Source organism: Manihot esculenta, chromosome 9 (genome assembly GCF_001659605.2).
Source record: "Manihot esculenta cultivar AM560-2 chromosome 9, M.esculenta_v8, whole genome shotgun sequence".
NCBI lineage: Eukaryota > Viridiplantae > Streptophyta > Magnoliopsida > Malpighiales > Euphorbiaceae > Manihot > Manihot esculenta.
In genome coordinates this window covers 9,223,031-9,247,712 of record NC_035169.2, presented here as the reverse complement: position 1 = coordinate 9,247,712, position 24,682 = coordinate 9,223,031, and the positions used below count along the sequence as shown (strand labels likewise).

At 32.7% G+C, this 24,682-nt stretch overlaps 4 protein-coding genes across 9 annotated transcripts; 1 reads left to right on the top strand and 3 right to left on the bottom strand.

Moving 5' to 3' along the window:
- Nucleotides 1-1,141: 1,141 nt before the first annotated feature.
- Nucleotides 1,142-1,751, bottom strand: LOC122724691. Its single transcript, XM_043960420.1, has one exon. It carries the CDS (start codon nt 1,549-1,551, stop codon nt 1,234-1,236), a length of 318 nt encoding a protein of 105 aa, XP_043816355.1. The 5' UTR covers nt 1,552-1,751; the 3' UTR covers nt 1,142-1,233.
- Nucleotides 1,752-3,847: 2,096 nt separating this feature from the next.
- LOC110622086 (uridine nucleosidase 1) lies at nt 3,848-7,527 on the bottom strand. 3 transcript variants are annotated; one of them, XR_002489053.2, is made up of 9 exons: nt 7,198-7,527; nt 6,189-6,304; nt 6,003-6,062; nt 5,334-5,516; nt 5,144-5,248; nt 4,719-4,815; nt 4,530-4,637; nt 4,273-4,436; nt 3,848-4,184 (listed from the first exon to the last, which is right to left on the bottom strand). XR_002489053.2 is itself a non-coding variant. In XM_021766464.2 (9 exons), the coding sequence occupies exons 1-9, from the start codon at nt 7,295-7,297 to the stop codon at nt 4,076-4,078; spliced, it is 1,014 nt and encodes a 337-aa protein (XP_021622156.2). In that variant the 5' UTR covers nt 7,298-7,526; the 3' UTR covers nt 3,848-4,075. The 3 variants fall into 3 exon arrangements, 2 of the variants coding, with proteins under 2 accessions (XP_021622156.2, XP_043815473.1); XM_021766464.2 differs by having other exon boundaries at nt 4,273-4,408; nt 7,198-7,526; XM_043959538.1 differs by lacking the exon at nt 7,198-7,527 and adding an exon at nt 7,026-7,167 and having other exon boundaries at nt 4,273-4,408.
- A 2,828-nt stretch (nt 7,528-10,355) lies between these two features.
- LOC110623045 (transcription initiation factor TFIID subunit 12) lies at nt 10,356-24,104 on the bottom strand. Of its 4 annotated transcripts, none has more exons than XR_006351962.1 (9): nt 23,446-24,104; nt 23,104-23,271; nt 15,807-16,313; nt 15,127-15,201; nt 14,165-14,243; nt 14,009-14,073; nt 12,719-12,754; nt 11,055-11,433; nt 10,356-10,914 (listed from the first exon to the last, which is right to left on the bottom strand). XR_006351962.1 is itself a non-coding variant. In XM_021767882.2 (9 exons), exons 1-8 carry the CDS (start codon nt 24,049-24,051, stop codon nt 11,290-11,292), a joined length of 1,680 nt encoding a protein of 559 aa, XP_021623574.2. In that variant the 5' UTR covers nt 24,052-24,104; the 3' UTR covers nt 10,356-10,914; nt 11,243-11,289. The 4 variants fall into 4 exon arrangements, 3 of the variants coding, with proteins under 3 accessions (XP_021623574.2, XP_043815631.1, XP_043815632.1); XM_021767882.2 differs by having other exon boundaries at nt 11,243-11,433; XM_043959696.1 differs by lacking the exon at nt 12,719-12,754 and having other exon boundaries at nt 11,243-11,433.
- LOC122724520 lies at nt 18,335-22,201 on the top strand. The gene is made up of 4 exons (XM_043959695.1): nt 18,335-20,205; nt 20,299-20,432; nt 20,555-20,630; nt 20,728-22,201. The coding sequence occupies exons 1-4, from the start codon at nt 18,522-18,524 to the stop codon at nt 21,801-21,803; spliced, it is 2,970 nt and encodes a 989-aa protein (XP_043815630.1). The 5' UTR covers nt 18,335-18,521; the 3' UTR covers nt 21,804-22,201.
- Nucleotides 24,105-24,682: the final 578 nt, after the last annotated feature.

Genomic DNA, 24,682 nt, shown 5'->3' with positions numbered 1-24,682 from the left:
TATTCTTTAACTACAACACTTTTCTATCAGTTTGATGCGGTAATCATATATATATATATTTTTACTAGAAAGAAAATTCGTGCCTCGTATTTTTAGGCTAATGGGCCGAAAATATTAATTTTAGTCTATTTTTAAAATTAAAATTAAATAATTTAATTATTAAATATACTGTTTATATTTTTAATAATAATTAATTTTATTTTATATCAATAATATAAAAAATTATAATAATTATATTATTTATTATTTTTAGAAAATAAATTTTAATGGAGTTTGTTGAATTTCATATGAATTGTATAAAGTGATAATGTACTCGAGTCATAGATACTTCTGTCTCTTGAATTATAGATAAAATTCGTGAGAAGATGTATTGAATTCTCTATTGTAAAAAAGTAATATGCTATGCTCTTTCTATAAATTATAGATATTTCTCCTTTTGAATTAGACCGGCACTTTGTGCAATGTTATAATATTAAGAAACGTTGAAGTTAGGATGATTCCGTTGTAATTCAAGCTCTTACAGGATTCTCCATCAAGAGAATTGTTGCAGGAGTGAGCAATATTAGATTCAAATTGAAAAAATCAATTGAATCGAATTGATTTAAAAATTTGGTTCAGTTTTTTATACATTTCGATTTGATTTGATTTTTAATTTTAGAAATTTCAGTTATTTCGATTCGGTTTGGTTTTAATAAAAAAAAACCGAACCAAACCGATTAGTGATAATAATATGTTTTTTCAATAATATAGAGAAATTAAATCATATAAAAATTAAAATATTTTAATTAAATTTTAAAATATTAAAAATAAAGTGTAAAAAATAAAAAAATTATTAAAAATTGAAACCGATCAAACCGAACCGAATCGAACCGAATCAGACCGGTTCGGTTCGATTTTTGACTAAAATCGGTTCGGTTCGATTTTCATAAACACTAAAATTTCGATTTTCAGTTTATTCGGTTCGGTTCGATTTTAAACTGAACCGACCGAATACTCACCCTGTATACCATTCGGTTAGCTGAGGAATGTTCTTCTATTAGTTTTCGTCATATCAATAGTAAGAGAAACAAAATTGCTCATCTCAGAAGTAAAAAATGCTTAGTAATGACTCTTTCCTTTATAATCCTTTGAACAATTATAAGATGACTGATCATTTTTTTTTTTTTTTAAAAAAAAAATACAGAATACAAGACAATATGATTGAAAATTAAATGTACAGAAAATGAGAGTTTATTACCTAAGATTGAAAGGGGTAATCTTGATAACCAAGCCAGGAAAAACATCATCAGGATCATTAATATGAGGATTTTCTTCAACAATGTAAGGATCTCCACATTTTTCACTAATGGTATGCAAGCTCTCGCCTTCTCCAACCACGTAAATCTCATCGCAACCCTTGTTCATAACACCCTTCTGATTCACAATGAAGTTAAAATCGCTTCCTCTTCCGCCGACTTCACAGCAGCTCAAAACCAGAAGAGTCGTCATCATCAAAGCACAGCAGAAAGAGATCTTCTCTGCCATTGTAGTCGATGAAAAAACACTCACCATTGTTGAACAACTTGGGTAATAATTAAGATTCTTGCTTGTTAATGATTCGTTCTGGTTTTATAAGGGAGGTGAATGAGGTGGTTGAAGTGGATGACGGTGTAGTTTCAGTTGAGAGGGCTCCTTCATTGTGGTAGGTAAGTGGAGTGTCACCGGGGAAGGAATTCAAAATAAGAACAGGAAGAGTTGGTTAACTGATTTTATTTTTGGGTTTGATTCCCTTTTGCAATCTTTCAACTTTAAAGCTTGAACAACAAGGTCTTTTCTTTTCAAAAACACCATTTAAAAAAATTATTTATTTTTTTCACAATTATATATATATATACTCCTATTTATAAAAATTAAAAAATATATATTTAATAAAAATTTTGTAAAATTTTAATTTTGAAATAGCCAAAAACTTATAAATGATTTATATATCAGCTAAGTCAAGAGAGGAAGAAGAAGAAAGGAAAGGAAAAGAACATTGCATCAATAACGTTGACCTTACTTGATTTCATGAAAAAACAAAAGATTAGTGAAAGGCTGTGATGTATGAAATTGAGGTTGAGTGATGATTTGAGAAATTAATAATTAATTAAATAAATAAATTTGGTGAATGGTTATGGATAACTTGTGCATTATTTGTAGTTTGAGGGTTACACTCCAACAAAACCATATCAAAGTGGGTAGGGTATCATCCACTTGAAAAGTCCTACACTGCCAATGCTCTTTTTTTCTTTTTTCAATTTTTTTAAAATGAGGATTAAAGCCAATTTTCTTGAAGTAGCTTGGACAACTTAAAAGATGATAATGCATTATATATTTAGAGGTGTAACTATTCGAAATTCGATTCGACTTGATAAAAATTCGATTGGGTTCGCCTCGTTTAAAAAAATAAGTCGAGCTCGAGCTCACTTTTTAAGTTCGTTTAATAAACAAATCGAGTTTAAATTTAGTAGTATTTAACTTGTTTAGACTTGCGAGTTCGACTTATTTTCAAATTTATAAATAAGCTCATGAGGAAGCTCGTTCGCCAACACTAATTCCACGTCGAAAGTTGAAGCGACAAGTCTTCTACATTTTTTTTATTAATTTTAAGTTTGAGAAATTTCAATTAAATAAAAAAATTAATTTAAAAGTCTTTTAATAATTTTATAATTTAAATTTTATTTTTAATTTAAATTTATTTTTAATTTAAATGAATTTGAATTATATTGAGCTTAAATTCGAAATTAAATAAATTTAAATTTGAATTTTTTAGTGGAGTTTAAATTAGCTCGTTAATGTAATAAATGAGTTTATTGCGAATCGAATTCAAACTGAATTCGAGTTTAATATTTATTTTATGAATCAAATTCGAATTTATAAATGAAATTCGAATTAAACTCAAACTGGAACTCAAATTTTTAAATTTATTTTTTAATCGAATCTGAACTTATCAAAACTCGGTTCGATTGGATTATAATCTATATATATTTATTTAAGTATTAAACTATTTTTTTTTCTTTCATATTTTATCGGATAGATGATTGAAATAAATTGGAAAATAATTGAATCACTAAATGACCACAAGATTCTGACTTGGGTTATGCAGACTCGCAGAGTCAGAAGAATATAAGAAAGTTCCTATTAGTTCCTCCCTGTTATCATAATAACATTTTGGTTCTTAAATTTTGGGTTTGGGTTTATGCTTTATATATCTAGTAGGAAAATTTATTATTTAATTCTCAAAAATTTATTATTATTTACATGTCAGTTTTTATATTTTTAAAAATTTATTAAATATTTTTATTGATGAAATAATTATTCTATTTAATTTCATTTATTTTTATCGTTTAAAATATATTAAAAAATTAAATTACTTCTATTATTTAATTAATTGTTCCTCTCTTTCTTCTTTATATTCATCTTTATATGCTGTTATCTTAGTTTGGGAAAAAACAATTATGAGAATATTTTGGAAAAAGGGTTTTGAGAATTTGAGATTTTATCACTAAGTTAAAGAGTGAGGGTAATTTAAAATTTTAAAAATTTTCTCACTTTTTACTAAGATTTTAATGAAAAAAATGATTAAAAATGGATGGAAATACTATTTAATAAATAATGATAATATTTAAATACTAAATAGTAAATCTCTCTATTTAGCAAGTAGATTTAAGGAGAACCAGTGTGAAACAGCTACTTACTAAAGAGGATGAACCCAACAGAATATCAATTATCATATTCAAGCCCAACAGAATCAAAACTTCTCAAGGTAGCAAGGATTAGATTGTAAGAACTCAAAAATTATATGAAAAAAAAAAAGAAGAGAAAGCAATGATTAAATAACAGAAATTCACTATATTGAATTACCAGTTGAACATCAAGCAAGTGAATGTTTTTGCACACATCCGTAAGAGTTTAAAATGATGGTTAGAAACAATAGTTGGCCCCTTGTCCCCAAACAATTGTCATAGGTCCAGGAAGTAATGGCAAGACCATAGAGGGCTTCAACGCTTCAGACTGGTGTCTGCCATCTTCAAAAGCCTGGATGGCGAATATTTTCTCATGGTTTCATCAACAATTTTCTGATGTAATTGAGCACCTCATCCACATTCACTGTCCAGGCAACTTCTATAGGGGAATATCCTGTCCAAGGGTTGCTTGTATTCCACCTGCATAAGATTAGAGCAAATAAACTGAGATTTGAAAAAGGAGACCAATTGAAAAAAAAAATCAAAGAGAATGACAGTTTGGAAATACAGTTTTAGTCCTTGGTCCATTAGTGTATGTCCCACGGAGATGCCCTGTGTTTCGACTCTCACAACCCCCTTCTTGAAGCTGAAGAGATCAGGGCGAACCAGAGCCACAAAACTCACAGGGTCGTGAAGAAAAATTCCTGGAACAACAAATCCAGGAGCATTTCACTGAGAGAGATAAATGGTCAAGCAAATGGACAAAAAGTAAACCTCGTAAAGAAGGATTTTATAATGATAAACAAACAGAAATGGAAAAATTACCATATACACCATCAGACTTCACATGCCAGTCTCTGTAGAATTTGCACATATCACATAATATTTGAGCATGCTTCCCTTTTGATTGCCTCAATTCAAGAAGGTCATCATCTGCAACAGAAGAAATTATTGCAAATAACCCTGCGAGAAATGCTGAGAATGAATTGAGAACCATAGAAGATGTTAATCAACCTGTAAGTTTAACTTGGGTTGTGATATTTATTCCAATTACAGCAATGTTTGCTCCAGATGTGAAGACCACATCAGCTGCTTCTGGGTCTCCATAAATCTGCAAGTCACAAAAACATTTAACATTATGCACATTTGTTGGCAAAACAATTGTTCAAATTAGCTAAAACTTATTTAGTATGTAATATTAAGTTGCGGAAAGCTATAGTGAAGTACAACAATAAGTTTAGTTGGAGGACTATGAAATAATTATTGCTTCTCCTTATGCAATACAGCACAATCCATCAATATAAAATATTATTCACATCAGGAGTTCTATAACATTGTTTCCAGCTAGGAAAGATACACTAAAGGAAGAGGCCAAGTCAGACAAGTATGACCACAAGCTCTATACTTAAAATTAGTGAGAGATGCACATTAGCACTTACATTTGCTTCAGCAGCAGGATTTACATTTCCAAGTGCAAAGAAAGCACCTCCGAGTACAACTATCCTTTTCACCTTGCTTGCAAAGGAGGAGTCCCTTTTTATTGCCTAGCACCATAAGGGACAGTTATAAAGTCATATTTCTGGAATTATCAAGGGCAAAAAAGCTGGAAGAATGGACAATAAAGCTTACCAGAGCCAAGTTAGTCAGTGGTCCTAGTGCAAGGACAGATACTTCACCAGGGTATTCAGAGACCTTGTCAACCAAAAATTCAGCAGCAGTCTTTTCAAATTTCTTTACTGTTGGAGAAGGTAGGAAAATATTTCCCAGTCCATCAGAACCATGAACAAAGTCCGCAACACGTGGCTCTCCTCCCTTTTCCATATGCAAACATGGTTAGGAAACATAAAAACTAGCACTGATGTAAGTTGGCAATCTAATGAGTGATTCAGGAGCACTCATAAGAATGTAAAACAAAGAACCAAAACTAAATTATTTTCTAAATGAAATTACAAGTTTTCTTATGCAACCCATGAGGGCACGAAACAAAGTGTTAAGGAGCACAAGAATTGCATAAACATTAGTCCCACAAAGTACCCAAATTATCACACAAGGGAAACAATAACTCAGTCAAAGAAGATAAAGAATAAAATGATGCAGGTAAAAAAGGGGGGGGGGGGGGAGAAAATTAACAGAGGAATAAAACAGAGAGCAAAATGACCACTTAACAAGCAACAGTTCGGTGTTTTCTCTAGGAATTAGATCAAACATTTACAAGACATACTTTTAACAATTCTACTTTAATACAGATTCAGACAGATGATTGACCAAAAATGAGCAAATGAGATATTAGATAGTGACCTTTAGAGGCTCGGGGCTGCCTTCTGCCACAGGAACACCCGGACACCCTGCGATCTCACACTATCCTTTGGCGCATTAAAAAACAGAAATTGATCATGAATATGTTCCAAGATATTAAACACCTGGAAGATGAAAAAATAAACATCTTTCTAGAGAAAATGGAACTAATTGTACAAGGATACATACCAGAAGCAAAGCATTACGCGTGGCATTTTTTGTGGTAACATTACCAAATACTGTTGTCAAGCCTAAGATCTCTAACTCAGGAGATTGAAATGCCATTAAGATTGCCATGCTATCATCTGATGATCCATAAGTTCACATAATAAAACCAATTCAGTACCTAGATTATCTGTAGCACAAATTACAGAACAAGAATACTTTCTCATGCATTTCAACCAACAGAAGAGTAAAGAAAATAAACAAATGTAATTTCTCTGTTTAAAGGATAATATCAACTTTTTAAAACCCCAGATACTCCTGCAACTTAAACGTATCCATCAATCTAGAGGCACCCATATAACATGTTTCTATCCCTAATCCACTTTTTCCATCCTTTTGATTTTGGTAGTTTCTAAACAGTTGCTACACCTCACCCTCAGAGAATATACCTTGAATTTGGAATCAGATGCCCCCACTTTAGCATTAATTTTCAATTGATCGTCCCAACCATACACATAAAAAGCAGCGAAGGAAAAGAAGAGAAAAAATTAGAACTTTCAAATCCCCTTTTCCAAAATTTGGCAAAACGTCAACCCTTTTTACCTTTATTATATCCAACATTCAACTTCAAGTATTTAAGAATAGAAAACTATCCGATTTCAAATTATCAGCCGAATTTTTCCAGCAACCCAACAGAGATCAACTCAATTATACTCTCCTCTACAAGTCGTTCCAAGCCAAAGGAGACAAAGAACAAGAACCAGAAAATGCCGAAGATGATAAAAGGAAGAATGGAAAAAATAAGAAGAGGAAAGAAAAACTGTTTCACGAAACGATCAAACTCGAGCTTACAATACTAACCTCCATCGAAAGGGACCAAAGTAACCAATAGAGATTTTTTTTAGGAAAAGAAAAATCAAAACATGAGAAGTTCTAAGGAGAATTTTAATTTTTCATCCCCGCATTATCATAATTAACCTTCAAATAGAATCCCTAAAAATTAAAATTGAAAAGAGAGAGAAGAAAAGCTCACCGATCCCAGGGTCAGTATCGATAATGAGCTTCTGGGACAGAGCAGAGTCAGCCAAAACGGAGTCGTTTTCAACATGAAATTTGTCCATAACAGCATCCATTTTTAACGAAGCTGAACTAGGGTTGCTTCCTGCTCTTAGACAATGAAATAACAGAGGAATTATATATAAAAAAGAATTCAGAAAGTTTGGGAAGCTCCTTGTCAGCTTCCACACGACGATGGCTCTGATGACGGGAAGCTGAGCTACTGCTGCCACCAAACCAATCGCTTTCTTTCTTTTTCTCCTTTGCCTTTTTCGATCGTTTGGTAAGGCTACGCTTTTAAATATATAATTTTACAGGTATATATATATAGAGGACAGAATGACCAATAATGTTTAGACAACTGGCATAAATCTTTTGTTTTCCGTTTATGTCCTCCGATTCCAGCTGATCTTTGCGAGATTGCGTTTACTAGTACTTATTTTCTTTTTTCCTCTTTCATCTAATTGGTAGGCAAGAAATCAGTTAAGAAATTCGCTACTTCACGGGACTCTCAATTGGCGTGTCGCACTCGCATTCGTTCTTCTTTCTTTTCTTTTTTTTTTTTTTTAATTTCATAAATTATGAAAATATTTTGGAGAAAAAAAAAATCTTTCATGCAAATTACATACTATGTATAATATATTTAATTTTGAATTTGATATATGGATGATGATAACGTCTTAAGCGTCGTTTAATTCGTAAACTATAACCAAAACGGTTATCATTGTCTTCAGTTTAAATTGTTATAAATAAAATACATTAAATTAATATAAAATAATATTTTACGAAAATTGCTTGAAAGCCTTAATTTTGGTGTATTTATTCTTTTTTAGTAATATCTAAACATCTAAATCATACGCACTATAAAAACGAAATATATTTTTTAAAATTAAAAGATAAATTATTAATGAATTTTTTTAAATTAATTAATATATTTTTTAAAATCATATCATCAACTTATAAATGTTAAATGGTAATATTTTTATATATAAAAAAGATATTGACTTTTTAATAAGCCGAAAAGAAAAGGGGAAGGCTCCTGTTTTGGACTTTGGAAATTGGAGATAAGAGAGAAGAAAATTGAAACCTGGAAACCTTGGTTTCAAAACATAGGAAAAAAGATTGGCTCCAAGTAGACATTTAATTAGTCAAAAACAATATCCATAAGAGTGGTATTAAATTTTTAAATATAAATGTAAAATATTTATATTTTATGTGCGTATATTACAAAAAAAGAAATATAAGAATTGTATTTATAATTATGAAATTTCAAATTTTAGCACTAATTTTTAGTATAATTGCACACATGGACAGTATATAAGACATTATAAATGTATTGATAGCTCCAATAAAAATTGTCTTCATTTGTAACTAAAATGGCAAACAATGTCTTAACCTCGACGATTATTCCATTATGCTTTTGGCATTTTCGTTATATTTAAAGGCCACATCGATTTGGATAAAGCATATTATTTTTATCTGATTCAGATGTAAGTTTTAGTTTGTATAAATGGATATGCCTCGATAATCTTAAAATAACCCATTTTTCTTAACGAATGGTTACAATAAATAAAATCATTTTAAAACAACCCACCAAATCTTAACGAAATCTTGCGAGATATTAAAATTCAATTCTGTTAATTATAAATTTAGATTTTCTTATATATTATTCTAAGAATTTTTCAAATTATTTTAGCACAGTGATATTTATTTCTTTTGGGTTATTTAGAAGACAACTCATCACATTGATTTAATATATTTAAAATAAAGAATTTTAATGTATTTTTAGTAATATTTATTGATAGTTGATAAACTTCATGTATGGAGTTTTAAATTCCTGGTTTAGAGAGGAGAAAAAAACATTTCATTTGGCGAGCGAATAAAATACTTTTGAGAAAAAATAAACTCCAAAATCAAAAATCACCGCAATTTTTTTTAGAAAAAAAAAAAATCATAACCACATCTCATTACATATAAAATTATTATAGATTTACTATTTAATGACATGAAATCACCATACGGGAGAGTACTTATTAGATTTTCCCTTTTTTTTCAAATTTTTAAAATTGTTGAACTTTCTTCTCTGTCTTTTTTTTTTTTTTTATCGGGAGGGGAGCTCCTCTGTTTTTGGCTCTCTAACTTTTAGCGTTTTTGCTATCAAAGGCTCTAAATTTTATGTTTAATTAAGATCTTTAAATTATTAATTTAAATATACTAGACTTTTTAACAGAATAATTAAAAAAACATTAAACTGATTAACCAATTAAAAGTTAGTTTGATGGCTAAAATGAGTTTTTCCTTCCTTCTTATTTCATATAATGATTTATGAACGCGGTTTTTCATTTTAGTATTAAAATATTTTCAAAGTTGAGGCCTTCAAATCTTTTAATTTTTATTTAATGAAGATCCAATAATAGAATAATTGATAAACTATAAAATTGATGATAATAATTTTTTATTATGAAAAATAATCTTTAAGCAATTGGTGGATTATAAATTTCAAATTCGTAAATTAATTTCAGTCTATATTTTAAAAAATAAGAAAAACCAATGAAATTATCTTAAAATTTAAAAATAAAGTTCAACAAGATTAAATATTTTGTTAAATCAGTAAGGGCAAAATAATATTATGATTACATAGGAAAAAGAAAGTAATACTAAAAACTTTAATCTCTAATCAAAGAATTTAATTAACATTATTCTTGAACTACTATTGCATAAAATATTACTTTATTTACTAATAGTAATTTATGAAAATCAATTCATTATAAAATTAATATATTTTAATAAGTAAGAAATTTAAAAGTCTTTTCCCCTTTTTTTTTTTTAAAAATGGACGTATATGAAAAATTAATATAAAATAGAGGAAGTGCACGTTAAAGCACATGGTACACACCTGGCAAGGCATGGTGATAGCGAAGCTGCCGACCATGAAATGTGTAAAGATCCATGCTGCCCCACCTACGTCCAATCAAATGCATGCGCGAACTCATGGACAGTTTTTACTATTTTATAAACGTTTTTTATATATTAACCAATAAAATATTATTTCATCCAGCTGGGATGATGCATGTTTGTAACGTGCTCCGGGCTGCACCAAAAAAAGCAATTATTCACTGGGTAAACAAATGAACGTTTTCTGCCCCACAGCGAACATGTTCGATTTCAAATAAAAGCACTCATAAGAACAATACAAATATCAATGGCAGAAAATGCAACTCACTAATCAATATCTCATTTCTAACATGATTAATGAGGTTCTATCAAAATTCTCAGCAAGTGTACCAAGTTACATCCACCAACACCTTTGGCTATTTACTATGTTTGACCTTTTCTTCACTTCAAATCCGCCTATAAGATTAGCAAGTTCAATGGCAGCTACTTCTCCTCCCTACTTACTTTCCAATAATACAAAAGGGGCTCATTTCATTTTTAGCTGGTGCACAGCCAAAGGCTTAAAATAGGAAAAAGACCTCATAAGTAATGAATTGCACCATAAAAACCAGAGCTCAATAAGCCAGCCATTGACCATATATCGGCTGTGCAAACTTACTGTTCCCCCGCAAAAGGAAAGTGGCTCCGCCGTTCGGTGGCCCTTTTTAAGGACAAAGAAAAAATTCACATGCCTTGTTTCGACCAAAGCAGACAAAAATCTCGGTGATATCTTATTATCACTCTCATGCCAAAATTTCACCTGCAAAGACGAGAGCATTAGACTTCCAGATACAGGAAAGCTTGCAAGTAATGAACATGATATCTGCTGCTGCCCCATAACTGGCATCAAACTCGGAATGTGCATGAAAACACAAAGTAATATTGAAGAAATTCCATTACATGAGGTAGCATGAGAACTCGAAAATTGATTTGAGACCATCACATGTGTGCCAATAGGAAAGCATCACTGCATCAGAACATGTACACCACATGCAATGCAAGTATTTTACCAGCATTGGAACTACCTAAATCAAAGCCAAATAGAGCACCAAGAATAAAAATATTCATCCATAAAAAGTTCATCGGACCTTTCTAGCCAAAAAGCTGCCCACATCTGGTACCAATACTAAACATCTCAAGTAACATCACGATTCTTTAGGTTGGGAGAGACCATGACATTTGCGGGTGTCTTTGACAAGTTACTCTTTGCATTTCCAGCAGCTTGTCCAATAGAGCTTTTAGCATTTGTCATCTCAGTTGCCAAAACTGACTTCTTTATCTGCCCAAAGAATGGCAAAAAGATTCTCTTTTCTTAAAATAATAAAGAAAAAATGGCAAAATGCATACTTGCACATACTTTAGTATTTTAAGTATGTTTATCTATCAGACACCTCCACTTTAATCGTAACCTAATAAAAACCTAAACTTTAAAAGACATTACTTTTAAACATCTAAACTTTAAAAAAATATATATTTTAAACACCTAAACTTTAAAAAAATCTACTTCTAAACACAACTTTAAAACCATGGATTTGAAAAATTACTCTTACATAGTGTTTGCTTCAATTCTATCGTACAAAACTATGTGGAATTCAATTGAATTCTAAATAGAATTCATTTTTTCATTTCCTAAACTACCCTTGAGAGTAAAATAAAAAATTCTACTCTATCAAAAAAATATTATATTCAATAAATTTATAACTAACAAAAATATAAATCCATTAAAAATATATTAATAAATTTAAAATAAATTTTCATGATTTGGAGGTTTACATAATAAAATAAACAGACTTATTAGTAAGAGAAAATAAACTTAGATATTATAAAATTAGAAAATAAAGAAAATATATTATATAATTGTCTATATGTAATAATAGTAGATAAATAGAAAACTAGTTTTATAGTTTTCACTTTTATAAGTGATAAACTATTGAGAGAAAATTATTTGGGAAGGACATTTTAGTCCAAAAGATATTATTGTGCAAGTTTTGCGGAATTCATTTCAAATTCCATCAAATTTGATAGGAATTGGTTTTAGTTATAACCAATTCCATGGAATTGAATTTCTATAATTGAATTCTAATTTTTATTCAAACCAAACACACAAGTTATGAAATTCAATTGAATTCCACAGAAATTTAGAAATTGGAATTGAACCAAACATAGCCTTAAACACAACTTTAAAACCATGAATTTGAAAAATTACTTTTAAATACAATTTTAAAACTATGGATTTGACAAAATTGTATTTAAAAGTAATATTTTTTTAAAATTTAGATGTTTATTAGGTCACGATTAAAGTTGAGATGCTTGATAGGCAAAAATGTACAGGTGTGTATGTATTTAACTAAGAAAAAATTATGAAAGAATAGAACAATCAGAAAATTTCCTAATCTATTGAAACCCTCTATCAGGCTCACAATCAAACATATACATGACTGGACAATAAGCATTCAGAGCACATACATGCCCGCTCATATGTATCTGGGCACATCTATATGAATAGATAAATAGATATACATTTGCCTACATAATCAGTGGTAAAGATATCATGAAAAACTTACTGCTGCAAGTCGTTCCTTATGGATATCACTTGTAATCTGTAAAACTCAAAAAAAAGAAAGAAAGAAAGAAGGAAAAAGCAATTAACAAAAAGCAAAAAAATTCCAAGCAAAGCTGCTTGATTATCAGAAGCATCCTTGGTTTATTATTGGAAACCGAAGATGTTTCTCATGCTCATGGACTAACTAACAGTCTCAACATTGTCCCACAAATATATTTATGACAGCCATAAGGCCCATAACGTAATGGTAATTGCTTATTGCAAAAAAATTTCCATAGTTCATTAAATTACTAGATATTTAAAGACATTAAGTGAAACTAAGCTATATAACTAAAATAAGCATAATACATCAAATAAAGACATTAAAATTCATCAATCTTAATAGACATTAAAATTCATCATTCTTGGTAACCATTAGCATTAATAGGTTTGAAACTAAAATAATTTTATGGCCAAATACATGCTTACACCCTTATACTAGTTGGGTTTAATTCATTCAACGCCTGAACTAAACCTAAACTCATTTAACACCTGAACTTATAATCATAACAATTAACTACAAGTTTGTCATATTATTGGTGATTTATTAGAAAAACTAAGAATTAACCATCCATATTGTTGACTGCATTCCAAATTCTATTTATTCTACTCTAAATTTTCATTTTCTCTTGTCTAACTCTTTTAATTTATTAAAATTTAGAGCACAGTCAGAAAAGGTTGAAGTACACTTAATATGATGAGTGATTAATTTTAACTTTTTTCTGACAAACCATTGATAATATAACTAACTTGTGTTTAATTGTTATGGTTTTTATAAATTTTAAGAATTAAATGGATTAAAATTTTAGTTCAAGTGTTCAATGGATTAATCTTAACAAGTACAGGATTGTAAGTGTATATTTAACCATAACTTTGTAGATAGCAAAGAACTAATCTTAGCAAACGCAAACATTTACAAAGCCTAAAATTCTCCGTAAGTATTTTCTAACTATTTATGTATTATACTAAAATAAAGTCTGAAAATGGTCCAAATAATAAAAAAAAAACAGATTGGCAAACAATAAACAAAGCATAAGGAAGAGCTGATGCTCCCCAAATTTTGGTAAAGTAATGGATGGTCACTGTTCTACAAGGACCATAACAGCCATTAAGGTACTCTCTTTTTTATGTCCTTAAATAATAAGTCCATGGTAGTGGGAGGCTAAAAAACCTAAAAATAATGACAGTTATGTAAAACCATGCAAATGGCAGACTTCCACTCCTAATAACAAGGACCCAAATGAGTTCTTACCGGTTTTCGATAGGTTTTAATCTCATCACTACTAAATCCTGGGAGGGTCATATTCCAATTTCTTTCTGTACCAAAGTAGTAGAATGTTAGAAGATAGCACTAGATGTAAACAAAATCATAAGACAAACAATAATGGATAATACTTGCAGCACTGACCAAGATGTAGAAGTATGTCTTTTGCTTCCAATGTGTCAGATTTTCTATGTTTAGCTAAAGAACACCCAAATGTTGTGATCTGCCAAATAATAAGGAAAGTGATTTTAGGAATGTTCTAACAAATGAAAGATAACAGCATGAACAAAATTGTTGTTAAGTATGTGGCTTATATTTCACAGGAAATGGCAGTCTATAGGCTCCAACCCCCCCCCCCCCCTTTTTAAGGGGGAGGGGTAGGTTTCACAGAGGGCAGTAAAAAGAGAGCTCTAGCAACTTTATGCAGCATAGCCTAGAGTGATTCTAATTAAGCAGATACTCCCTCAATTATGCTTGCAAATGGAAAATTCTAGCAACCCTATGAAAAAGTGCTTCCAATTTCCTTCCTTCTAATGAAGAACTGTGGTGGCTCTCTAGACATAGGCACACTACAGAACAACATAAGTTGTGTTTTTTTCTTTCTCCTCTGTGATTTTTATACTATACTTTGTGTGTGTGTATGTGTGTGCACGGGTGTGTGTTGTGCGGGAAATTTTTCAATAACTGCAGAGGTCAGTAGAAGGTGTTCTAGGATCTTACTGTTAATCAATGAAATCAGTTCAATCAATCTGCATTCACCAACATCATTTTGGATTCTGTTAATTTCTTCCTTTAGGATGCAAATCATAGTCTGCACAAGTTTATTTAATTCCTTAAAAAGGTTAAGGTGGGGGTTCTTGAACCACCACTGACAGCTCAAATCCCAGTTATTCAATTAATCAACACAAGTCATTCAGCTTCATTTTTTATTGATGTCAGACTGAACCCTGGAAAGAAGTATTCAAGATAAAACTAGATATAATTTGTAAACCAGGCAAGTTTTACAGCTTATGTGCTCATGTGGGGTGGGAGTGTGTGGGTGTGATGTCTTGTGTGTGTAGAGAGGGAAACATAGAAAGAATAACAGTGTAACTGCAACTACTCACAGAATCAACAAATTCATCAGCTATATCTGCAAGAATGTCTTCAACTTCTGGATCCAATTTCTCAGATGGGTCGATCTATCCAAGAAGAAGAATCACATTAACAAGAGAAACATATTTGTGAAATCACATATAAATTCTGCATGAGAACAAAACATTAAGTCAAGTTGGACTCTGGACATGGCATAAATTAGCAATGGCCTAGGCATAACATCATGTTCTTAGACAACATACTGGATATGTTGATGAACCCAGTTCATCAATCGGGCTCTCTATTGAACCCAGTTCCGAGCTATACCTAAGCACTGAGCACAACATGTTGTTAAGTGAAGCTCTCTTTAGTTATTACAGACTCAAAAACCTCCTCTATGACATGCAGTAAGTGATACTAGCCCAACCATGATCTTTCCCTGTGCCTCTATAGAGCTGATACAGAGGCTGGGGGAGAACAATTTGATAGACGAATCAGCAATCGAGAGAAAAACAGAGATAGATACAATTCGTTTGGAGTTTATCCCATCCACAATTAAGTAAATATGCACCTCTAGTACTCCAATGTGTGATAAAAATTGTCTCTTGAATTGCAGACCAGTAGAATCCTTAAAATACAATCACAACAATTTGGCAAAAGCAATATGGACGATTTTTAAGTTGAAACTTGTGCAAAGAGCAAGGTTGCTCACCTGGCTAACTAACTCATTGATACTTCTTTTGCTAAGAATCCGGTTACCAGGTTCATCATTTTCTACATTAGTTGTCCTATTCTGGGTGGTTGGCTGTACAGTATTAGGCTGTACCATTGGTAAGGAAGGTGGCTTTGGGTTTGCTGAACCTTGAAGGGCAAGCTGTTGGGTTATGGACCGTGGAATCCTTGCCGGAAATTGTTGTCCATAATGATCTGATGGTTGATGTGAAGGTAAAGGTTGCTGCGTTTGTGCAGATGACATGTGCTGCTGCTGCTGCGAAGTTGTTGTCAGGGAATGGTGTTGCTGAGGAATATGTGACCTTTGTTGCAAAGACGGTGTGCTTATCTGTGTCCTATATGAAGGGGAAGGCAATGGAGGCTTGCCTTGAGATCCAGATGACAACCATGGCTGACTAGGGGACTGCATACTTTGTGATGTGTTTGGTGCTGAAGAACTAGGAGGACCTACAGACGAGGGTCTCATAAAACCATGCCCTTGAAAATTCTGCAGAAATAAAAGAAATGAGCACCCATTTGAAGAAAAATAGGTAAGAAACCTAACTTCCACCTCTTTTTCAGAAAGAGAGCAATATGAACAAGATAATCTGTTGCCCAAAAAAAATAATAACCAATAAATATTAGATACCATGTACTGGCACAATGATCTAACTGAAGTACACAAGGATGTTTTCATTCATCAAAAGCTTCCCTAGAGACCTTTCACATATTATAGAACCTGAATCTATAAAAACAAAAGTTCTGAAATAAAGCTGGCACATCAGCACTAATACCACCATATTGATAATTCTGCCTATTTCAAACCAACACCAAAAAGTGCCAGCAAAGTGTACATAGGAATTAGCAATTGTACATATGTGAATCCAATCAGCAATGAGGCCATCAAATTTGCAGGGTGAAGGAAGCATATTTTGCTGGTCAGGCTTTGCACTTGATCTCTGAAATTTGGATGAAACCAAAACCAAATGCAAGCACCAAAATTATTTGAATAATAAGGGGTGTAAATGAACCGAGTCGAGTCGAGAATTGAAGAGCTCGAGCTTGGTTCGTGAAAATTTTTTCGCCGTCGAGCCGAATTCGAGTTTTATTCATCTCGATCTCGAGCCAAGTATTAAGAAGCTCAAGCTTGGCTTGTTTAGCAAACGAGCTTAGACGAGTAGAGCTTTTATCGAACTTAGTCTCAAATAGTTCACGAGTAGTTCAATTTATTTACATGTACAATGAGTTTTAGTTTAAAACTAATAAGTTTAAAACTAAAATAATTTTAGTTAAATAAGTATATCTACAAATTAGCTCGTAAACTTATAAAATGAGCTTTTAAATCTTAATGATCCAAATATATGCAAGTTTAAGAGTGCAACTAAACTATATAGAGCTGAATTTTAGAAAATTTAGATTTGATTCATGAAAGTATATGCAGGGTTTGAGTTTATTTCTCTTATAATAATAATCTAATCTTACTTAAGAAGACTGTTCACAACAGGGTATCAAATAACGGCCGTTACGTAACGTAACGGCCGTTATGTAACGGTATCAGGGGGGCCGTTACCCGTTAGGCCGTTACCCAACGGCCCCCCCTGAATTGCGGCCGTAACGGCCGTTACGGCTGTTACGTAACGGTAACGGCCGTTACCGACAGTGAAGTAACGGTAACGGCCGTTACTTTATCCAACAAAAATTTCAGCCTGCAGAGAATATGTTCAGATTGTGGAATCCAGCTATGCATGACCACTTTTGCCCTCTTTCTCCAGCAAACACAGCAGACAACTTCATTTTTCAACTAAAATTTCCAACTTTCTCTTCCTTTTCTCTCAAATATCTCAATCTCAAGCTTCCCTAAACATTTCTCATTTACAATTACAAGCTTCAATCTACCATTAACTACTTCATTTCAAGGCAATTTCTTCTAAAAGGTGAGTTAATATTTCTGTGTATTTTTACTTAAAGTTGCTGTATTTTTTTTTTTTAATTTTTGTAGATTAAATTTGTAGTTTTGAGTTAAAAATATACTTTTAGGCTATTAATTTGTTAGATCTATAAATTGTATGGTTTTTGTTAGTTTAATTTAGACTATTTTTCAGAAATTATTATGAATTTAATTTATTTTTAGTTGCTGTAATTTTTTTTTTTTAATTTTTGTTGATTAAATTAGTATTTTTGAGTTAAAAATATACTTTTAGGCTATTAATTTGTTAGATCTATAAATTGTATGGTTTTTGTTAGTTTAATTTAGACTATTTTTCAGAAATTATTATGAATTTAATTTATTTTTAGTTGCTGTAATTTTTTTTTTTAAAATTTTTGTTGATTAAATTAGTAATTTTTAGTTAAAAATATACTTTTAGGCTATTAATTTGTTAGATCTATAAATTGTATGGTTTTTGTTAGTTTAGTTTAGACTATTTTTCAGAAATTATTATGAAATTAATTTACTTTTAGTTGCTGTAATTTTTTTTTTTTTTATTTTTGTGGATTAAAGTGTTAGTTTTGAGTTAAATTAATAGTGGTAGACTAAGCCTTGTAGTCTGACAATTAAAAATTTCATATTTATATAATTTATGTTAAATAGAAATTAATGTATGGAGTTAGGTTAAAATTAAAATATTAGTTATGAAAAAAAATATTTGCCTTCCATTTATTTGACATTTGATATCTTTTAATTTTTATGAACAGTTATTAAATATTTGTATTGAAAATGCCTCGTGGAAGTGGTTCTGGTTCTACTCAAGGAGGTGGTAAACCAAGTGAAGATATTGGGTGGAAGTTTGCAACACCTACAGGGAAAAAAGGAGAACTGATTTGTAATTTCTGTGGGAGAAAAGTCACAGGTGGAATAACGAGATTGAAATTGCACTTGGCTAATATACCTGGTCAAATTGCAGGTTGTCGGAAAGTTTCTTCCCAAGTTAAGAAGGATATGGCCGCTGTCCTGAAAGAATACCGATTAGCTAAAAAGGATAAAGAAAAAAGAGAAAGAGAATTAGAAGAAATTATGAATATAAATAGAATCGAAGATGATGAAGAGGAGGAGGAGGAGGAGGACATCGAAATGGAAATGGCGAGACGGGCGAGCATGAGACAGTTGGAAGAAGATGAATTTAGAAGGAGAAGTGGATCTAGATTTGATGTTGGTGGTAGTTGCAGACAAATGTTGGGTCGTTCTGCTACTACACGTGAAGGAGGTAGAGAAGCACAAAGATATGCAGAAGTATCTACACCGGCATCTCGGTTGGCTGCCACAGAAGTTGAGATAGAGAGAAGCAGAGCTCAACAAAAGCAGCCAAAATTAAAAAGTAAATGGTTGAAGGCACAGAAGGAGAAAATGTTGAAAGCATTTGGAAATTTTGTTATACATAATAGACTTCCCTTCAGTATTGTTGAGTCACCGTGGACAAAACCACTTTTAAGAACAGCAGCAGAAATCGGGCCTAATGTATCTCCACCTAGTGCTTATGAAATTGCAGAAGTTTATTTGAAAAATGAGTACAATGAGATGAAAAAATATATAGCCTCATTTGATGGAATATGGAAGGAGAGGGGAGTTACCATAATGTGTGATGGTTGGAGTGGGCCAACACGTATGAGTATAGTAAATTTCCTTGTCTACTCAAACAGAGGCACAGTGTTCCACAAGTCTGTTGATGCATCCAATGTGGAGCATAAAGATGGAGAATACTATTTTAAAATTATGAAAGAAGTAGTGGAAGAAATTGGCCCTCAAAAAGTTGTCCAAGTGGTAACGGACAACGAAGCTGCTATTAAATTAGGAGGGAAGAAACTAATGGAGAAATTCCCTAATCTATATTGGACTGCTTGTAGTGCTCATTGTATTGATTTGATTTTGGAAGATATTGGAAAGAAGAAGAGTGTGAAAAAAATAATTGACCAAGCCAAGGTAATTACTCAATTTATTTATAATCATAATTGGGTAGTCAATTATATGAAGAAATTCACGGACAATAGAGATATTATTCGACCTGGCATCACTAGATTTGCCACAAACTTCATTGCTTTAGAGTCTATTGTCCGTTATAGGGTGGGGCTAAGGAATATGTTTGAATCGGAGCAATGGATAATGAGTAAATATGGACAAGCAACAAGTGGTCCAGCGCATGAAGCCAAGAAAATTGTGCTTGGCTTAGGCAACGAAGGAAGAAACTTTTGGGAGAGGGCACAACAAATAATGAAAGTTCAAGAACCTCTCCTGAAGGTTTTAAGATTAGTTGATGGAGATGACAAGCCAACAATGGGATTTATATATGAGGCAATGGAGCGAGCAAAATTGGCTATTCAAAAAAATTGTAGAAGCTATTTGGAATATTGGAGAATAATTGATCATAGATGGAATTTTCAATTGCATCATGACTTACATGCCGCTGGTAAGAACATTATATTATAATTTGATAGTTTAGAAAGTTAAATTGTTAAATTAAAAGATAACTTATTATCTATCTTCATATTTTATTTTGCAGGATATTTTCTAAATCCTCAATATCAATATGGCCCACATGATATTGGAAATGATAATGAAATCATGTTGGGTCTCAAAAATGTGATTCAACGTCTAGAGGGGGATTTAGTAAATCAAGGAAAAGCATTAAATCAAGTAAGTAACAACTAACAAGCTAATTCTCAAGTGTTACTACTATGTTAGTGTAGTTGAAGGCTTGAAGCTTGAACTGTTGCTTTTGAACTTGAAGTTAACTTACTGGAATTTGGAACATGTAGGCCCTACTTTTTCGGGACAAAATAGAGAGTTTTGGAACAGCTTTGGCGCAAAAGGCAATTAAGTTCACTAATCCAGGTACTAAGTTTATAAAATAAGTATAAATTATTTTTGTTCGTTCCTTTTTATATAGCTAAGTTCATCAAAATAATAAAAATTTTAAAATATTTTGCAGCTGAGTGGTGGATTAATTATGGAGAAAGTGCTCCTGAGTTGAGAAAAATTGCTATTAAAGTACTGAGCCAAACAACTTCAGCTTCAAACTGCGAGAGAAATTGGAGTACATTTTCTCTCATTCACACAAAGACAAGAAACAGATTGAAGTATCAAAAATTACATGCACTTGTCTTTGTGCACTACAACATGAGGCTGAAAATCAGAAATGTGACAAGAAAGAGCCAACAGGAGTTAGACAGGAGCTACGATCCAATTAATTTGGATTATATTTTTGAAGAAGATGATCCGTTAAACTCTTGGTTGGAGGAAAGGGAATCTCCATTGCTTGATGGGCAACCAAATCCATGGTTAGATGATGAAGAGGCGGGTAATGCTCCATCACAGTCTGAATCTGCCACTCAAACTCAAGGACAACAAGGTACTGCTGGTGATGATGATTCTTTTATTTTATCCAGCTCTAGTAGTGATGATGATGATGGTGGAGGTGATCAAGGTGGAGGAGGAACCACAGTTGAAGGAGGTGGTAGCCGTAGTTCACAAGATCCACCTAGTCAAAGACAAAGTGGAATTAGAATTGCTTCTGAACCATCTCCGATGCGTACATATCAAAGATCACGAGGCTCTCATAGTTCTAGTACTGGTGGTGCTGAAACATCCCAAACAAGAGGTAAGGATGTTGCATATGAGGAGGAGGGGTCAATTGATTCATTAAATTATGGATACAACGCTGGCACGCATAATCCAAATTTTATGTATGGTGGTGGACCTGGTGGTAGCTCATCATCTGAAGATACTTCATCAAATTATGGGTTCCATGGCCAATTTAGAGGGGTGCCATATCCAACAAATTATCCTCCTGCATATTCATATTACCCCTTATCAGGAGCAGAGTCAGCTTTATCATACCCTCAGCCAACTTATGGTGATCCTAATGATATTATGGGTGGTGGTTCTTTATTCAGTTTTGATCCACAACAATACTATCAACATCAGCAGCATCACCTTAATGATCAAAGCTCAGAGAGCCAAAGTCAAGACCAACAAGAACCTGCACGACGTTCTTTTTGGTGGTAGTGAGGTTGGTAATTTCCTATATGGCATTTAATTTAAGCTAAATAGTAATATATTTGATATATTTATGTTTATTATATATTTGTATACATTGTTCTGAATTAAATCTATTGATATCATATCATTTTATGAACTTTGCAAATTGATTTGAAAAATTTGCGTAGCGCCAGGCCGTTACCGTTACGGCTGTTACAGACCTGTTTCCGTTATCCGCGACCGCGGCCGCGATCGCGATTTAAAACCATGGTTCACAAGCCTATTCGCGAGCCTGCTCATGAACTCAGAAACGAGCCGAGTTCACAAGCCTTAACGAGCCGAGTTCACGAGCCTTAACGAGCTGAGTTCACGAGCCTTAACGAGCCGAGTTCACGAGCCTTAACGAGCCGAGTTCACGAGCCTTAATGAGCCGAGTACTATGGAGTTCAAGTTTTGTTCATTTACCAAACGAGCCTAAAAATTAAGCTCGAGCTTGACTCATTTAGAAATCGAGTCGAACTCAATCGACATTTTATCGAATCGAATCTGGAGTAGCTCACGAACGATTTGGTTCATTTACACCCCTAAATATCATTTAACAGCGACAAGAAGACACAACCATCTAAAATGTAAATTCACAGGCAAACTACTTGATTGTCCTTGAGCAACTACCCTCAGATAACACTGCTGCCTTGTTGTTTGTTGGGGTGTAACCGAGCCAAGTCAAGTCAATACCAAGTTAAGGTCGAGCTCAACTAAATTAAAAAAACTCAAGGGTTGAAAGGCAACTCAACTGGACTCTATTCTTCCTTTCAAGCTCGACTCAATTAAATATTTGAGCTCAGAAATACTCAACTCCCTTTATAAATTTAAACAGAATTTGACTAATTGAAATTAAAAGTCTAATAAGATCTACTTCCAGCTTGAATTATCATTTTATCTTAAATATTTAGGTAAAATTGGTCAATATTACAACTTATTATCTAAATATAATAAATAATATGAAATATATTTAAATTTGAATAAAAAATTAAAACTTAATTAAGTCAAATATTATAATACCCAAACTAGGTCCAATCCATTACCAGAACTGCTCAAGTTTCCACTTGATCCAAATTTGAGTATTTACAAACCAGGGTTTGAGAAGCTCACAAATAGTTAACTCATTTACTTCCACTTAATTGTTTGGGAACTTTCAACCCAAGAACAGAAGTTTAAAACTTAATGGCAAAAGTATAACCATAATTCAACATAAAAATAAACAAACAAACATAACTATTTAGAATCACCAAAAAACAACGTAAATTCTCCCAAATGGGGTACTAACTTGGGTGGTAGGAGACTGGTTATTTGGGGATGAAGTGGGAGGTCTAATAGATGATTGAACAGGTCTCTGTTGATGATGTGCTGGAATTCCAACTGGACGAATTTGAGAAGTCGAACTCATTGATCCTACCATTCCCACTCCCTGCACTCCCTGCATCCCCTGTCTCACCTACATAGCTCAAACAACAGAACAAAAAACAAAACCAACCAACCAACCAACATCAAGTTAATTTTTAAATCATCACATTCATTAACGTATTAGGCCAAGTAATAATAGAAGAACTTAGTCGAGTTTTCAATGTTTGAAACACACACACACAGAGGGAGTGAGAGAGAGAGTCACCTGTGAACTGCTAGTATTAGCTACAGAATCAGGCATATTAACTGTTCCGCGACTCAATCCCCCATATTGCTGCCCAAAAGAGGACGAAAAAGGAGCCGGAGAAGGGCTAGGGTGAGGCGCCGGAACACCAATAGCAACGCCACCCCTTTGTTGCGAGGCGGTAATAGAAGGTGAAGCAGACGATGACAAGGAAAGGCCAGAGGAAGCTGGAAGAGAAGAAGACGGCGAAGTGATCGAGGAGAAGTGCGGGAAGTGGGAATGTGGGTGAGGATGCTGCCATGGTCTATGCAACGATTGCGGCCTAGAGGCAGAATTAGGCTGAGATTGGGGCTGAGTCAGTGAGTTAGACGTTGAAGGTCTCAAGGAAGGGTTAGGGCTAGGGCTAGGGCTAGGGCTAGGGCTAGGGTTTGGAGTAGGGGTTGGGGATGGGGCTGAAGGAGTGCTGGAAGAAGGTGGTTGTAATGGTGGTGGCTGTTGTTGTTGTTGCTGTGGTGGTCGAGGTGCCGGTGGTGTAGGCTGCGTCGGCGATGGTTCAGAAGGTTGAGAAGTGGCGTTTGCGGTGGTGGAAGGAGTGGGGATGGAAGAGGAGGGGGTTTGTTGGTCCATTATGGTAATGAGGTATTGGAGGGAAATTCAGGTTTAGTAAATAAGGAGTACATAGACATAAGTGTTTTTTTCAGTCGAGGCCTACATTTATACGCTACCATTTTTGGAACTAACGGGTCACTAAACGACATGCCGTCATTACGGGCACTTTGTAATGTTTATGACATTTTACATTCACCTCTAGGACAAACACAACCTAATTTTACAAAGCAGAGACTACTTATAATAATTATATGAGATATATTTTTATATTTTAAAGCAAAAAATATATATGAGTGGCTAGTATTATTGTATTCATATATATATTTTTTTATTTTTAAATTTTTTATTATTTTTTAACTTTAGTGTAATCGAGTTATAATTCTAATTAGAGTTTAACGAAATGTATATATTCATAATACAGTAAGTATATACCAGAGAGACTACATATAATTGACAATACTATTTTTTTTAGTATAAAAAAATTTTATAAAAATAAAAAATAATTTATTTTTTAAATGGTATAAATTATTGATTTACGTGATGAAATTAATCAATTATGATTACACGATCCACGAAAGAACAATAATTCCTAAAGAACAATAATCTTTTTTTTTTAATGTTAATATATGATTTTGAAAAGAAATAAAAG